General features: G+C 37.6%; 1 protein-coding gene across 1 annotated transcript in view; it reads left to right on the top strand.

Moving 5' to 3' along the window:
* The window catches only part of shoc1 (shortage in chiasmata 1), a gene marked incomplete at its 5' end in the record, with an annotated part of 46,648 nt that overhangs the window by 18,562 nt on the left and 9,803 nt on the right, over positions 1-18,283 (top strand). The window contains 12 exons of the mRNA XM_088910238.1: positions 1,211-1,327; positions 5,635-5,764; positions 6,806-6,900; positions 7,694-7,936; positions 8,408-8,437; positions 9,305-9,730; positions 10,610-10,708; positions 11,780-11,956; positions 12,622-12,729; positions 16,683-16,873; positions 17,478-17,550; positions 17,859-17,925. Of these exons, the coding sequence (XP_088766364.1) occupies positions 1,211-1,327; positions 5,635-5,764; positions 6,806-6,900; positions 7,694-7,936; positions 8,408-8,437; positions 9,305-9,730; positions 10,610-10,708; positions 11,780-11,956; positions 12,622-12,729; positions 16,683-16,873; positions 17,478-17,550; positions 17,859-17,925 (1,756 nt within the window). The remainder of the gene's footprint in view (positions 1-1,210; positions 1,328-5,634; positions 5,765-6,805; positions 6,901-7,693; positions 7,937-8,407; positions 8,438-9,304; positions 9,731-10,609; positions 10,709-11,779; positions 11,957-12,621; positions 12,730-16,682; positions 16,874-17,477; positions 17,551-17,858; positions 17,926-18,283) is intronic.

The raw sequence follows: 18,283 nt of genomic DNA, 5'->3' as shown, positions 1-18,283 counted from the left end.
TTTCTGTGACTGACCAGATTTATCAATACATTAATTACTGGGCTATATTGGGAACAACCCCTTGCAGTTCACAAACATTTTTTTCTGTCTTAGCATTAAAAAAACCCATTGTAAGCCTTACTACCTTCTTCCATAAAGAGATGGCCGATCTTGTCCATAACATGTATAAATGTGTTACAGCCTTGTTAAAACATAAAGGACAGAAGTACAAGGTATTAAGCACACTGTAAAACCAGCATTAATGTGTGAATTTAAGATAAGGTGGGCTGAGTTGTGCTGTGCAAATCTGGGCATTTGTTTAATTATTGTAGTCTCTCTGTGTCTGCAAATATTCCATTAGTGATTAACATTAACACTTGGGACTATCTAAATGTTTGTTCTGCTGCTAAGGCTAAGTAGACCTTTAGGAATAGTCTTGCTTGATGCCCATGTACGGTCTTTCGGGTATCATAAACCTTAGCAGTCAGTGAATCTACCATTCATCCATTTTCTAGTCACTTTATCCAGTACAGAGTTGCAAGGGAAGCTGGAGCCTAACCCAGCAAGCGTCAGGCACAAGGTGGGATACTCTCTGGATAGGATGCCAGTCCATCACTGTGCACAAACAGACACAGACACTCCCACGTTCACACCAGCAGCCAGGGGAAACCCACTCAAACTTGGGGAGAACATGTAAACTCCATGCAGACAGCACCCTTGGTCCAGAACTGATCCCAGGGCCCCAGTGCTGCAAGGCAGCAATTCTAACCATTTAAAATGAAAGACATTAACAACCAGAATGCAGTTAAAACACTAGGCTGAGCTGCGCTGTGAAGGTAAAACTGGTTTGTGGTTGCCAGATAATATGGCAGCTTGTTTATTTATGAGGACAGGAGAAAAAAAATCATTTTTTATTTATATGGAAATTTTAAATACTGATTCGTTACTGTTGACTGAAATACTGAAGAAAAAATGTAGAAATTGGAATGGAGGATATTGGGGATTGCTCACCTGAATGACAATTGATTCATTCGTTCAGTAAAAGAAAACTTCAGTTCTCAGCCCCTTTCTGAAAAAATAGAGAAACTTTTGCCCCAGAGTGAAAAAAATGTAGAAAATCATCTTCTTAAGAGTGTTAATGATGTATTCACAGATTCACTGCTTGACACTCGGATCCTAATATTGTACATTTGATGACATTCCTTCCTTTACTTGTTTATATTTTTATTAGATGTAAGTGCTGAATTCAGAAGTGCCTTAGAGGTATCGGAGTATGACAGATCCAGTGGGGCTGACTCTGTGGTTTTCGTGGAAAGTACTGTGAGCACGCTGGGCGACACCACACCAGGTATGGGATCTGTTCTATCAGCTTCAGATAATGCCTTGTTTTGTTAGAGTTTAAAATTACTAAACATTTTAAGTATACATTTGGTTAAGAAAACAGTCATTTGTCATAGAAGTGTTGTTCAAAGTGGTTCTCTCAAGGCAGGCAAATGATCCTGCCTTGTGCAAATCTTCATCGGCATATAAATTAACCCTCTTCGCTGAGCGTTCATGAAAACATGTTTGAAGTCAGTTGGTAGTTCCGTACCGCCACCAGAAAAATAATTACAGATGCATGAAATTAAAGCATATGAAGGTACACAAACATCTCAATCTCAGTATCTGTGCAAATGCACAGATCGTGTCATGATCCTGTAGATCAGATATTTCAACAGCGTAAATGCGTAGTCATGTCTTTCCACACTCTGTAGATAAGGCTTCTCGGAACAGCGTAAAGTTTCTACCCAGTGGTCAGTGTTTTGTTGACAAGGTGATCGTTCTAGTTTTCTTCGCAGCGTTGGCACAAAAGCCAGCCAGATTAACCACACTTTCAAACTTTCTGTTTGAAAAGAAAACAAAATGTTTCTTGATATTTTCTGATCTGAGATGTTTGTACTCAGATCAATCACTTTTTTCACTTTTTTCTGTGTAAGTAAGATTTCTGCACAATTTAGAGCATGACCACAGTACCCTGTAAAAACAGTGGAAAAAGGCAAAGACAAAAAAAAACAGGTGATATTCCCATCTGTCAATCACTAGTACTTCAGCAGTTTTGCTACAGTAGCTTCCTCTGATACAGACCATGCAGAGCTGTGGAACTATGATGCTCTAAAGAAAAACAAGGTATATATATTATAATATTGTAAGATGACCAAACTTCATTAAACTAAGAGTAGCTTTGGAGCTTTGTACAAACTATGAAATACTTGCCCCCAAATGTTTAGATCAGGAATAGTTATATGATTTTTGGGTTGACAACAATATCCAACATGCTTCCACAGCTTAACCCAACCCTTCCCTTTGATTAGAATGCAAAGGAACTAGTAAAGGTTTATTCTATGCTAAAAGGAAAAGAAAAGAGACACAACGTTTTGGCTGTGGAGCCTTCTCCAGATGTCAGCTGTCCAGTTCTAAACACATTTTCCCAATCAAAAGCTTACTTCTATCATGTACAACAGAGTGTTCTAACAAAATAACCTCAAGCAGCCAAACATTATAGACTCATCACAGCAGGATGTGGTTCAACCTTTATCTGCACATATTCAGGGCCTGCTAGTGGTTTTTTTTGGTGTTTCAAAACTATGTTTTGCTCTCAGTAAACAAGAAAATACATGGTAGACTGAGGAATACAGAAGGGAGAACCTTTGCAACCATAACAGGATTAAAAATTGTATACACCAGATGTAGGGCAGTAAAGAATAAAAATGACACAAAATTAAAAGTTACAATATACAGTTAAGATTAAAATGTGTATATTATCACTAAACATCTTTCAATATCTAAAGACCAGCTTTTTCAATTTAATGATTTTTAATACTAAATCATAATACCGTATTTGGGAAGTAGATTCTTCTTTCAGGTTCACTAGCAGCTTTGCTTTCTACCAGTGCTGTGGTTTATGATACAGATTATTGAAGATGGCCACCTACTGGTGAACCCTGGAAATCATATCTGTGAAAGCAGCAGGTTCAAATGCAGTGTAGACATGCAGGTTGCAGTAACATAAACTCTAAATAGAAAACAGCAAATACTGATCTTCAGTGTGGAAATGTAATCATAAAGGCAAACAGAATAATGGTTTAGTGTATAGCTTTGCATTGGTAAGAGCTCATTTACATTATTATGTGCAGTTTCGGTCACCATGTAACATAAAATTGCTGCTCTGGAACTGGTCCAAAGGAAAACACCTATTTACATTCCCATGTTTAAAAGAATGTCCCACACAGACAGGAAGAAAGAACTTAATCTTTTAAGTGCTGAACAGAGAGGAAAATGTGGGGATCTGATGAAATATTCAGAATACTCAAAGCCACTGGCAAAGTGAATGAAGTGAAATTATTCAGGATCAGCTGTGAAACATGAAGCAGAAGACACAAGTGCAAACTACATTCTATACTTAGAACAGGAGACACACTTTAAAGCAAAGGGAACAAACTACCTAGCCATGTTATTGAGGCTGATGCCCTGGTGTCTGTCTTTCAAGGAAACAGGTGGATGATTTTCTCAGATTAATTAGCTGCTAGGAACCAAAGAAGCTAGATGGGCCCAATGGCCTTTTCTTGTTTGTAACGTTTCTCGTATTCATATGTATTGAACTATGAGCAGAGTGGCCCTTGTCCTTCTGCCCCCTACATACTCTGTCCCTCACACACAGCATAGTATGTGACTGTACAGACAGCAGACATGGATGCATGCAGCATCTTAAACTCAAGTTTTGAAGAACTATATATATATAATATTCTATATGAAATAAGCACATGTGAATTAAATGGTTGAAAGCGGACGGTTAAAACTGCAAATGAAGAAGGAGAAAACTACCGCTTACCAGAACAAAAAAAGAAACAAGGAACTGCATTTTTTATCATGATCCTGTTTCACTGATGCCTTTTGTTCTAAATGGGAAATTCTAAGAATATTGAAAATGAGAAGATATGAGGATTTGTGTTTAAGTAAATCCAGTTCCAGTTTTGTGGCTGTGATTTCTATTAAAACTGTATTTGTTCATGTATATTCATTTTAAAGTGAAGGAAATGCACTTTCTCTTAAGAGCTGGGTAAAACTCCAGTAAATAGTGTGGAGTTGTGTTTGTGTGTAAAAGCAATTTAACAACCCATCTCTCCTTGGTGAATTTGATGGTGCCTATATGTGCAGATCTTCATGGGAAATACTGTATATTAGGAATGGGACAGATCTAGAAAAATATAAATAAAAATTAGTAGCACATGGCTGCAAGTTGGTGCAGTGGTTTAGAATTGGTGCCTCATAGTGCAGAGGCATTGGGTTCGATTCTGGAACTGAGTTGCTCTCTGTGTGGAGTTTGTATGTTCTCCCTGTGTTTGCATGGGTTCCTCCCACAATCCAAATAAATATTTGTAGACATATTTACCATATGCTTCTAGGAAAATTGGCCCTAGATGTAAGTGTGTGTGTTTTTGTGTCTATGTCTGCCCTGCGATGGTTAGCACAGTGTTTTCCAGGTACACAGACTTAGTAATGCAGTTCCTCATTGTTGTCTTCACCACGCTCTGCAGGACTGAGCTTGTAAAATAATTGGTTATTTACATTCTCTTCTTGATGTGAGTTTGTTTCTGAAAACCAGAACTACAGGCTTGGTCAGGACACTCATGGATAAGTGCCTAACAAATTCAATAGATAACATATACCACACACTCACCTGCTAATCATTCCAAGCAAGCTACCAAAACAAAACAGATTTTAGTCTTTTAAGTAATCAAAATTGATACTGGTTAATTATAAGATGCCACATAATAATGAGGAAAACTCCTGTCTGTTCCACAGCATTCTGCAGTTACAAAACCAGCAATGTGTAAAGAACAAAAAAAAAGAATCAATGTGTTACTCAGTGCAGAAAACACGATAAAGAATACATCAAGGTTTCTTTTGACTGAGTTATTTTCTGTTCAGATATCTCATTTAGTAAATGTGAATCCAGTATTAATTTATTCCTTGTAAATATTTATTCTGTTCACCTTGTTCAATTTGTATGCTGTGATTTTTTTGGGCAACTGTACAGTATAACATTTGATACATTACTAAGGTAAGGGGTATCACAGCATTTTGGGCCAATAACCAGTGCTGTTATAACCATATATCATATAATCTTATAACCATTTAATTACACAATCATCTGATCATTCTTACTGAAGAAACACCGTCCTGTTCATTAGGTGTCCTGAGGACTTGACCCATATTTGTGCTTTAAGTTATGTAGGTTATTATTGCCGATTCAAAGGGGTTAGCAAAGGCAAATGTATTTCAAATAAAATATTGCATATTTTTTGGTTTCTTTCCCGCTTGCTATTTGTTTTGTAGGAAGTGAGAAACTGAGAGTTTGCGTTTTAAGGATTTCTTCATTTTGAAGCGAAACAAGTCTTTGGTAAGAAGGGGAATCTTACAGGACCTTAATGTGTGTACAATGTGTGTTTTATAATGACGAACTGCTTCTCGTTGTCAGGTGATCTTTTGTTAGTCGTTAGTGGTTGATATATTGATCGGTTCATTGAAGGGGCTTGAATGTCATCTTAAGGTTCCAGACTGATGTTGTTAAAACTGTAACAGGTAAGCGTCGCCGACAATGCGCTGTCTTTTCAGTGCACTCCAGGCTGTACACACAGATGGAAACGGACCCTCCTCTTACACCCGTGTGCCAGACCCCCCAGCCTGCAGCCCGAGGGTCCTGCAGGGAGCTCACAGCAGAGCGGCTGTCCCCAGTCTATAGACAGTAAGGAGTGCCCTCACTTAGCTCTCAGTAATAGGGTAGGAGCAGCCTGTGTATGTGATTTCACGGTTCATGAGCCCCCCATAACCAGCTGGCACCATTCATTAGTTTACTTTTGCAGTCATTCCCTTCCAAATTTCCAAGCTTCCTCTTGGAAAAAAACACCCCTCTTTTTTTCTGATTTTCTTGATGTTTCTGCTTGTGTGTTGTTGTCATTCAGTGTTGCAAAAAAAAAGAAACATCTTATATCTGTGAAGCAAGGTCATGGTGTTCAATGGATTTAATTTTGTTTACTCAAAATAGTAAATAGTAAAAACTCAAAAATCAGCATTATAGTATCATCTTTGATATTCAGCACCCTTCAAAAGTATCGGGACAGCACCATCAAAACTGTTGGTTTGCCTCACAGTCAAACAATTTATATATGTGATGATATTATTATGAAACATATGATACATGCTTGTTTTTATTAATTGCATGCATACATTTTACCATATTAGAACATTGGGAGTTTAACCCTGTGAACTCACATGATCATATGTATTAGTGCCACATTCACCTTCAGTACATTCCATAGTGTAGAAGTCAGTGTTTGGTTGTACTGTATTTGCCTTTTTGGCAATAACTGCCTGAAGTCTGCCACCAATGAAAATGAGCTCTATAAACTCTTTGTATAATCACTTCAGGAGCTTTTCCACACCTCTTTAGTTTCTTGCTCATTCCTGAGGTGTTGTAAACTCAGTTTTTTCTTCAGGCTGTAAAATACATACAGTACTCATGCTGCAATTTTTAACTTTTTTTCTGAGGACCTCCTTGGTTGCATTGGCCAAGTCTTTGCCTGCTGCATTTTCTCCTATACTAGCAGACACAATGTTCCTGCAAGCTTTGGGATGTACTCTACTGTGCTGCAGCCATGATTAGTTGTACCATCGATAAAGGTGCAGAGACAGCACAGTCGGAGAGAACAGCACAGGAAGAGTTCTTTCATTTGAGATGTGTTTGTGGTGTAAGAAGAGGCTTGTGCTGTGTTGTGTTGTGTTTCAGTCACCTGATTTCGGACAGTGACAGAGAGGGGATGGAAGGAGTGCTGTGGCAGGCAGAGAAACATATCTCTTCTCTCATAGGGCTCCTTCTGGCAGGTAATCAGACATCAGCAAGACTGAGATGCAATTAGAGGCCACTGAGCTCAGAGCTTTAACTGTCAAAGAGTATCGGTATCTCAGCAAATGTTCCTGTGATGGCACATGAAGGCAGACCAATACTACTTTAGAGTGATTTTCTCATATTCCACCTTCATGTTTAAAACATAAGATATCATTAAACACAAGAGAAATCTACACTCATAAGAGATTCCTTGCACTTCTTAACTTTTTTGTTTTCACAATTTTGTCTGCTAGTAACTCAGCATGAGAAAAGGGGTTTGTGACTTAATGTGAATAAAAAAGTTATCTGTGCATTTTTAAGTTAATGTATAATCAAGGCTGTGGTTTTCTACCTGTACTGGCTGATATTGATCAAACTAAATGCTGTAATAAGAGAGATTCAAACACTGTTAGCTTTTTTGAGTGCTGTCATTGTTCCCTTAATATAATTTAGAAATGATATGTTAGACACTATTGATAAATTTGATTGATACGATTAGCCTCCCCTCAAAAGTTGTCAAGTCAGTTATTTATGTTCATCCTTCACAGAAACTTCTGTTCTGCTAGTGATGAAGCTTGAGTAGTTTTTTACTAAAATATGGCATCTTAAATCATGTCTTTGAGCTCTTTGTCCAACCTCGTTCATATGTAATATATATTGCACAGATGTGATGTCTCTCAGGCAGTTCAGTTCAATTGGACAGTTAAACATCCAGTGACATTCACTGCTTTGCATGAGTACATGTAACATGCTATATTTTAGAGCACGTTTCATGTTTCATGTTTCAAGAACCACAGACTCCTGAGCCAGAACTACAGTACCGGATTGCTGCAGAAACCTTAGGGCTAATAGCAGCTGAGGCAGACTGCTCCATTAATGAGGAATTAAGAAGAGATGATCATAAACAACTCACTTTGAATGTGGGCCAGTCAAGATTTGTGGAGAATCTGGGCACCATTTCATACGATACAACAGAGAAGACAACATCAACTAGCGAAGATTTCTCCTTATTATCCATGATAGAAATAGACAGTAAGTCAAAACCTAGACTAGAGATTTAACTTCAGTTTGTGTTTTCTGGGTAGCTGCAAAATACAGCTCTTCATTAATTAGACCTGTGCTGCTAATGTTTACACCAGATTTCACAGGAAAAACAGAATTGTAAAGTGTCACAAAACTGATTTTCTTTCTTTCTGAATGATAGAACTTGTGCATATATTGTACTTGATAAATGTTACTATTTTGTTTGTAGATATTATTTAACTTTTTAACCCAATGAGATTCTCATACTGTAGATCTTTTTCTGTTTTAATTCTTAACATGGCCTGTGTTTGTCTCATAATAACTGTGATATAAATTTGTCAAACCTGTATCATAATCATATACTGTAAGTTACACTGTAAGTATATATATATATAAGTATTAGCAACATCTTCCTTTGAATTGAAGTTTTATTATTTTTAACAACTTTACTTAACAATTTGTGTATTTGTTTTTTGTTAGATGTTTTAAAGGACTGTAGCAATGAGACAGGTGAGGACTGCATGTTTCTTAGTGTTGTATTATATTATATAACATTTGTATTATATACTCTAAAACCAGGGCTGTTTTTGACAATACAGATGCTTTTAAGTAATAACCTATACACTTAGGTGCTTTGTTGCAAATCCGCTGCATGATTTGGGATGGTTTCTGTTATGTATAAGCCCTCTTTGTGGAGTGACTGGTATTTTATTGACCCATGGACCCATGGATTATTGACTTATTATTCTCCGATCTCACCCACTGAGCGCTGTCTTTCAACGTCATCATTGGTCTCATTGTCTAATTTCTTTAACTAGTTTCCTCAGTTTGGAGTGGCATTCTGATCTAAGCAGTATTTGGGTGCTTTCCACTTCTTTAATGATCAACCTCATCGTGCTCAAAGAGATACTAGGGGTCTTTGAAATGCATTTATACCCTTTTCCTGATCTGTGCTTTTATATAACTTTTCCCCTAAGTTATTTTGACAGCTCTCAGTCTTTATGGTTGAAGTATGGAGTGAACCACTGCACACTGGGGTCACTCAGCTAATTGTGTGGCTTGTTAGAAAACGTTTGGTGCAACTAGAGTAATCGACAGTAGGTTTGTTACAACAAAGGTCATGACTTTTGCAGGCATGACCTTTTCCTTTTTATTTATATTATCTGTATACTTCTTTCTTTTTTGTTTTGAATGTGTGGAGTAGGTTGTGTATAACAAATATTAACTGCAACTTAAAAATGTCATAATTGTGAGCTTCAAAGCAACAAAATGTGAAAACTGTACAAGGGTCTGAGTTTTGTAGTTTTGCAAGGAAGTGTATGTGTTTTGAATAACTTGGACAAACTTTTTAAATTATTTCTCTTGTCACAATTTCAGAATGCCCTGTGGCTGTTGTCACACACAGTGAAACGAAAGTCAGGTCCATTTTGAAAGACTCGAATCAGAAGCACATGACACCCGAGAAAGAGAAAGGACGAACCCTAAAAGTATCAATCACAGAGGCAGCAATAGATAAGCCAAGTCAAAAAAGAGAACTTGCATCATCACAAAGGTGTGAGCCAAGCATAATGGCTTTATCCTTACAAGAAAGCAATAGTGATCATTGTGTATATGCACAGCATACCAGTGACCATAGATTCTTCTCTAAGGATGCAAAAGACTCTTGCAACAGTGGAACAGCCTCAAAATCACAACAGGAGAATTTGGATCCTCTTGCAACCTTTATAATGCTGAGGTCCAAGCAGTTGCCTGAAGGGACTTCTGCTGTGCACAATACACAGTGCAAAAGCCAGACCAACACAGGTATGTGGAAAGAGAATAAGAAGAAAAGAGCAACATCCAAAGAGAAAGAGAATGGGCAATGTGATAAGGCCATATGGCTTTCGAATGAAATAAAGTACAAGGAGGGATGTGAATCTCTTCCTTTTTTAGCAACTAACTTTTCATGAGTGTTATGCCTAACTTTGTTCTTTCTTGATTTCATTTCTTCACAGGAAGTGTTTGTGCAATTTAGTAGAAAACCATGACCTCATGGACATGCTTGCTTTTGTGATGACTGGCAAATGATTATACAAAAACTAAACAGAAAATTACATGTGCTGTAAATCAAGATCAGTCTCCAAGTTTTTTTTTGTTGTACTTCTGAATCTACATCAGTACCATGAAAGTTGTCCTAAAGTGTTGTCTGCCTGCTAATACAGTATTATATAAAATTAGCAGAATGATCAGGAATTATTTTTCCATTTAATTCATCAGGGATAAAGATGTTATTTGATGTGAATCACAGTTAATGGGATTAATTTCCAGTTTATATGATTGAGAAAACTTATTTGAGCTAACCAATTAGTAAGATATTTTATAAAAGACTCACTTTTGAAAGTTGTGATGTGGTTTTAATATAAACGGGACAGGTGTTGTCCGTATGAGTAATTCTCATGGTGCTATCCATTTTGTTCAAGATATGACAGGCAGCATCAGTGGGTTCTTTTAAAAAGGGTTTATGTACCATCATCTGATCATATATTTAGTGTTTGTGTATTACACTCAGTTACTTGTGGATGAGATCTTATCGTTCAGGCCTGTGGAAAACAGATGTTTGTACATCTACTGCAAAGTATGCGGCAGAGGCACCTATCACAGCCATGCAGTAGAAGCTTAAGCTGTGGGATGTCTGTCTTTCAGCACCCAAGGTGGAAGTGAAGCCTCTCTGTGCTGCACCAGCAGATTCAAGCAGCGATGAGAAACCCAGACACAGTGCGGTGATCGAAGTCCAAGCTTCAGGTGTCTTATTTGAACAAAAAGACAGAGGAATTTTAATTTCAGTTTGAATGACCATTTTATTGATGTAATTGTAATTAATGGCAAAATTAAACACTTGGGTTTGTTTCAATTAGGCCCTTCAGAGTTTGTGAAGAATTTTCACTTTTTACCATGACAGTAATCTCAAATTCATGCTCTGTAAAATGATGTTACAGAGCAAGAAACAAAAATAAAAAGTGTATCACATAGGCTTTATACTGTATATGTTAGAGGGGATTAATAGTTGAATCTGCAGCATTAATAATAAATACTTAACTTTTTTCAACATGAAAAAGATAAACTGCATTGTGCACACTGGCTCATATGACTAAAGTGTACTGTTTTATTATGTATCATAGACATTATTATCAACATCATAAGTCCAAATAATAATCAGTATGTTTACCTTATTTATCTGAGACATCTAAGACATGATTCATTCTGAGTTTGTTACGAACAACTTTGGTTGTTATTAACAGTTTATTTTGGGTAAGTATAAACCAAGCTTGTGATTTTGCAATTTAATTTTCATTGAATAGAATCTTCAAAAACCTGCTCACAACTCAAAGTAAACTATACATGAGCAGCGAATATGAAGTGTTTTAGTAGATAATCTATAACATGTACCAATTAAATCTAGTTGATTCATTGTCAGATGTTCCTTGTTATTTGCATTGTTGGTTACTCTACATATCAATAAATCTAAAAAAATATTTTTTGTTAAGTATAAAAGTGTACTTTATACAGTATGACTTCCTAGCATATGTTCAAATGTATAACATCATAATGTAATCACAAAAATATTATTTATATTATTTTTTAATTAATACATTGGAGAACAGTATGTCATGGCTAAACCTGCAATAATCTTTTGTTAATAAAAATAATTCCAGCCAATTCATTAACATGTTGTCTTACTAAGTGGTTCATCTCTATTATGAATCACGGGATAGTGTATCTGGAGTCAAACCAGCATGCCTCACCCTTGTAGAAGTATTGTGACCTTCCTTCATTGTGCAAATTCACATTGTCACCTTCTTTCTGTGTCTGTAGAGAGCCAGTGTCAGGCGTATTGTCAGCTTCAAGATGTGGCCTCAACTTTCATCTCCAGTGCTAAAGAACTGGGCATGTGTACAGCTGCCTGTGGGAGCTTTTCCACTCTGACTTCTGACCAAACACGCTTCTTTCTGAAGCAGCAGGAGAAAGTGCTCAACAGCAGCCTGAAACAAGGTTATGGTTACTGAGAGTGTATCTTTAAATGTGGTATTCATGGTTTTTTTTATTTCAGAATGTACAAGAATTATAAAAACACTTCATGTTTATGTTTGAATTTTGCATCTTTAACTCTGTCTGAGTTGATATTGGACACTACCACAGTGCTCTGTAACTTAGCCAGTTACATACTGTAGAGTAGGGAGGCATTATGTACAAAGAAATTCCTGCCTTTAGTACAGAAAAGTACAGAGAATTTAACTTTGCAACCGAAGTACTTTTGCAACTGTTTAGCAAACCATTGTGATACAATTAATCCTGTTTCCTGCCTGGAAACAAACCTGTAAATCATATGAATAGAATCTAACTTGTGAAAATATGCAAGCAATTAGTTATGCAATTATAAAAAGAACCGTTTTAAAATTAACTTGAGGTAGAATTATTTTTCTTTTGAAAGAGGCCTTGATGATAAAAGTACAGTGTAATATTTGGATGTACAGTGCCAGGTAAAAGTATTTAATGATGTATACGCATTTTTTAAAAATAGTTTTAGTCAAAAGCTTAATGCTTAAATGGAACACTTTTCTGATTATGATTTATTTTTCCGTAAGCAAAAAAGGCAGGGGAAACGTAGTTCAGTTTGTAAGTGATGGCGAAGGATGACAGAGATGTCTGTCTTGTAGGTGAACCCAGCGAGACGGATGTGTCCCTGTACAAGCAGGCTGCTCTGGTACACTTGCTGGTGACTGTGAGAGACCTTCTGCTCATGTGTGATCTCAACACAGCTGTGGGTCAGTAATAGAAATTATGTATAATCTGAGGGAGCACAGTCCCGTAATGCATAATTTATAGACAGCAGTTAACCTACAGTAGCCAGTATGTGCTTGGGAGGCGAGAGAAAAGGGAGAGAGCATGTGATTAAAATCCATGTGGACACAGGAAGAACATCTACACACAGAAAGCATTCCAATCCAGAACCACAATCTGGACCCAAGAGCTGTGCGGCACCTTCATGCTACAGTGCCAGTTCAAGTGTGACTTCTAAGACTGCTAAAAAGAAAAAAATGCGAATTAGGTCTCAAAGTTATTTTAGTCTCAACACTAATGCCTTAAGTTATTTCATAACGTAAAGAAAAATTTGAAAGATTCAGTAAGTGAATACTAAGAAACGTTTTGTTTAAAATGTGTGAAATCTAAATTATAAGTAACCCGGTTGTTATTTATCTGCTAATTAAAATCATGCTGCTTGTGAGCAGTTTTTGGGCAAACCTTTTAGTTCCAGTGAATTGTTTCTGTGGTGTGTTCACCATTTTAGAGCTAAAATGGCAATTCGAGAAACAATAACTTAAAGAAGTCAGCTTATAGAACGTTCATGAAAAGTTAGAAATGCAACATTTGTACTGCTTTAACACCTTTAAGATTTAAAGGTTTTGAAGGGGTTAATGTGTCCCCTGTAATGTAGCACAGAAATATCCTGTTTGACAGATTAATTGCATTTATGGCTGCTATTTCAGAGATTGATCTGTTAGAATCAAATCTGTCCTAAAGAGTGAAGTGTTCACCAAATGATGTTTTAGATCATATGAATCTCACACATGCTCCCTCACATGGTTTAGTGTTGGGTGATTCTAGATCAGATCACAGTTTGCCTGGCTGCTGAGGTTTCTGACGCACTGAATCACAAGGAGGCCCTGAAAGACTGATGCAGATGAGTCATGTGGAGGGGATTCCTTGTGTCTCTTACAGAAGCCTCTTCCACTCACACACCAGCTGGGTACAGTCAGAAGTCAGACAGCACGCGTCAGACAGCATTCCCCCTGGCAGAAATAATATTTTATTTTTCATAGCATGTAGGTCTTGTATTTGTTCACTTTTAAGAACACAAGAAATGTCATAAATGAGAGGGGCCATTTGGCTTGTTTTTTTAGTAGCTAATTGATCCAAGGGTTTCATCTAGCAATGTCTTAAAAGAAACCAGGAAATCAGCTTCCACAACATGGATGGGTGGCTTGTTCCAGACCCCCACAACCCATTGCATAAAAAGTGCATTCTCTTGTCAGTTTTAAATGCACAGTTTTCGTTTAAAACTGACAACCCCTAGTCCCCTAGTTTTTTTTTCACTGTTGGTTCTGAACACATCCTTTAACTTTCTCAGTGCCTTTGTGGATTTAGAATCCTTGTGTCTGGTGCTTGTTTAGTCTTCTCTGTTCAAAACTACAACCTGTCAGGTGAGACATTCATTCAGGCTCAAGAATGTATCTAGTCTCTCCTCTCTGACTCTCACTCTAGACCAACAATATCTTTTTTGGATCAAATTGTGATTAGAATTGTACACGGTATTCTAAATGAGAACTTACTAGTGTACTGTACAATTTTGACATAACACTTACTACTGTATATATTCCAAAGTTCTCTGTGCCTGTGTCCTTTGTCTTGGTGGCAAGATGGTCTGGTTGCTGTCTCACAGTAATTTGGCCCTGGGTTAGACCCTGCTCTGCATTTTGGATTTTGCCCTGTTTTCACACGAGTTTTTGCAGTGTGTGCTGTCACCACCTAAAACTAATTGTGATTAGGTTAGGGTGATTGATGTCTCTGTGCCTGTTTGTATGTAGGGCCAGCATGCACCATATATTCCATTGCACCATTTCGTTTTGGTGCATTGATTTACCAAAAAAAAAATCTTTTAACGAGTGTCTTGATCAAAATGTTTAAAAAGCCTTTTCTTAAAATGTTTACAGACCAGAACAATCTATAAAAAGCCTGAAGATATGTTAAAATTAACATAAACAAAAAAAGAACTACATGCTATTTAAAAGGTAAAGCTAAACTCCATCTGTGTGTTGTTATTTGGGATTTGAAGCTCACAAAAAAGAAAAACTACATGCACAAGCCCTCAATTACTAATGGCACAGATCCCTGCCCAATAGGAATGGCTCCAGGGATGTGGGCGCATGAAACAGAATAGGCCTATCTTTTAACATCCAGGAGGCATCTTGGCTTTTGTTTAAAAATAAAACATCAAAACTTAAACTTACTTCAAAATAGTAATGATCGACTTACTATAACAAAAACTACACAAACACACTAATTGAACGAATGTACATTACAATGAATTATACAATTTGTAATTACACTTAAGTGAACTATATTTAATTTCTTTGAGGCCCTGTTTGGTGGCCTCTGGTGGCATGTCAGCCGCTACTGCAGTACTTTCATAGACCAGTCTGCCTCCCTGAGAAAACTCAGGTGTTAGTGCATCTAAATTGTCTACATCCATCAAGTGGTCTAATTTTAAAATACTACTGTATCTTTCAAGTGAAGTCTCCTCGGGTTAACACAGTTCCCACAAAGACTGCCTTTCCTGTTACAAGACAAATTCATAGACAAATATATATACTGTATGCAAATACAAATATATATTGGGCGGGGCGGCGGCACTGTGGCTAAGGATCTGCGCCTGTGGCTGGTTCAAATCCTGCGGCCGGCAGAGGAATCCTACTCCGTTGGGCCCCTGAGCAAGGCCCTTAACCCCAACTGCTCCAGGGGTGCTGTACAATGGCTGACCCTGCGCTCTGACCCCAAGCTTCTCTCCCTGTCTGTGTGTCTGTGTCTCATGGAGAGCAAGCTGGGGTATGCGAAAAGACAAATTCCTAATGCAAGAAATTGTATACAGCTAATAAAGTGATCTTATCTTATATATAGGCTCAGCATTAGCAAAACAGAGCAAACATAAACCCCAAAATTCAGGGTATTGAGTAGCAGGTAGTCGGGGTTTTGTAGACAGGCCATGCAGAGAGCCCTAGTTGGTAAAGAGATTTTTCAGCACTTTCCCTGGATTATGTAGACATCTATTACAAAGATGTTGCTGGTGAAGCCTATGAGGGGCAGTATTGTTTCTTGTTTGATTTGGTCTGTGTCAGTGAGCAATGGCAACATCATTTTGCAGACCTGTCAGAATGAATGCTTCATCCTCTGTAAAATGCGTAAAAAAAGGAACGTGTTGTACCTGTTTAATGATCTGGGCCGTGTGATCTTGAGATGTTTTGGATGTTTTGCTACAGCCTGTCAAGTCAGGTGTTCAATAAATCTATCATTTAAAAGATAGAAAAATAATTACCAATAGCATACCCAGCTCTTCTGATTATCTGATTTTGATTAAGCTCCTGCACACATTGAGTGATTTTTTTCAAATAGGAGTTGCGCCTTTATTCCAGCAGGTGGGGACATCAGAACATTTAACATAGCTCTTACCTGTCTGAACTGCAGTGTTTCGTTTATTTTCAAGGGAGTCTGAAGGAAGGTTTTTTAAGTTCAATCTAGTAGAGTACCAAAACTTTCACATTAGTTTAATATCCTTTTGGGATAAAAAATGTAGAAATCCTTTGCAAACATCGTCAGTGTATCCAATGTCATAAATAATTGTTAGAAATGTATGTAACATTGTAATATACACTATTCTCTGTGAATTTCTGCTCCTTTTGTCAAATGTTTTAGCATATTACCATACATTGACTTGTTGCTCTTCTTGTTCTGTATTGTTTGTTGAGCAAAATGCCAGTTTGGCATTTCTAATTTTAACTCAGTTGAGCAAACAGGAAATCGGACATTCACATCACATGACAGTGCCTTTAGGAGGTATTGTAGCACCTGCAAGCCATTGGCCAGACGGCACTGTACTGCTCAGATTTGGATTTCAGGTGCATGCATTCTCCAGATTGTCTTCCTGTGTTTGTGTTCACTACAGACTACCTAGTACATGCCAAGGAAACGTATGTGAGAACCCTAGGGACCTGCTTGGATGAAATCTGGTCGAGACTGCGTGTGGTGCAGTACATCAGCCAGAAGAAAGAGGAAGCTAACCCCAAAATAGCAGAACTCCAGCAGCAGACGCTGGCATGGATACAGAGAAACAGCTCTCCGAACCAAAGCCCCAAAGTAGGATTCCATTACTCTTATCCCACGCCTAGTGAGTGAAAGCCTTTTAACAAACAAGCAGCAGAATGAAAGGGTGTTTCGACTGCTGCCTGCGGAACACGACAGGGTAATAGTAAACTGATGACTGTTTACTGATACATGTTCCTGACATGCCATGTTCTGTCACAAAATCAGTCTTAAAACAGGTCCACGTTACTTCTGAAAATAACCTGGCACACTTCCTGCATGGGGAGTGTACAGTGAAATTAAAATTGAAAACTGTTGGAGTAGGTTAGCAGATGGTTTCATCTAGGCATTCCCTGTTCTGCATTTTGAAGAGGTCTTATTAGGTGTTTAGCGATGAAGACAATAAGTCTAATTATGTCAGTCCTCTGTTCTTTGCATGATATGTGTTATATTGTCAGGGTAGGGGAAGAATTCTCTCCTACTGTATGAGCTCACCCCTTCCATTCAATAGCACATTGTTTGCAGGGGACACACATCACATTCCCACCTTGAAGGTAATGTTTCAACATTTTGGAGGATCCTGAAGTCTGCATGTACTATTAAATTAGGAGCCTGGAATGCATTAGTGAGAGTGGTTTAATTTGCTTCCTCCCCACAGGTTCTTGTCATTATAAGGATGGATTCAGATTGTGTGAGGGCTCTACTTATTAAAAATCTCAATAAAGTGAAAGGTAAATAAAACAGCTCATAGCCTTAATATTTAAAGTGCTTGCATATTTTTCTGTTACCTTTAGTTTTAATAGGACTTTTATGAGACACATTTCACTTATAGTGTATATTGCAAATGTGCCTAGAAGAGAAAAGATAGACTTGTTTTTACAGAATTTGAAAAAAAAACAATTTGCTCTATTTTTGTGCTTTTCTGTGGGCATATGCACAATGTAACCACAATTGGCTGATTCATCCCTAAAACAATTTTGTGGTCTGTCCTATGATTAAGCATCCTGAATATTTTCGTCGTCGTTTTTCTGGAACTCAGGTCTCTCAGCTGCAGCTGTGTTTCCTGAAGAAAAAAGCAAGCTGGACTGCAGAGTTGTGCTGAACTGGTCAGTTTTTTCATGGGCCTGAAGGTTTCAGTAGTGTTCTTACTGCATAATATGGTTTTCTAGTTAATTAATAAAAAATTCCAATATTAAGGGATTCATCTAATGTACCACCTTCTCTGGTTTAAAATTTTCTTTAAATAACATCTAAAGTGTCACAGATTTTCAGGTTTACAGCTGGCATTTAGATTTCATGTGCACGTCTTGCCATCAAGCTGAGTCTGATTTCTTTAATCTTACGTCAGGTGGACCTGTTTGGGTCTGACAAAGTCCTTGGCAGACATTATTCTTCAATCATATGAGTGCAGCCTTCAGCACACTAGGGAATTTCCAGAACCTTAAACCTGTGGTGCCAATTCAG

The sequence above is a fragment of the Atractosteus spatula genome, chromosome 3 (genome assembly GCF_055471065.1).
Source record: "Atractosteus spatula isolate fAtrSpa1 chromosome 3, fAtrSpa1.hap1, whole genome shotgun sequence".
Taxonomy (NCBI): Eukaryota; Metazoa; Chordata; class Actinopteri; order Semionotiformes; family Lepisosteidae; genus Atractosteus; species Atractosteus spatula.
The sequence above is the reverse complement of the archived record's forward strand: the minus strand, read 5'-3'. Positions and strand labels throughout refer to the sequence as shown.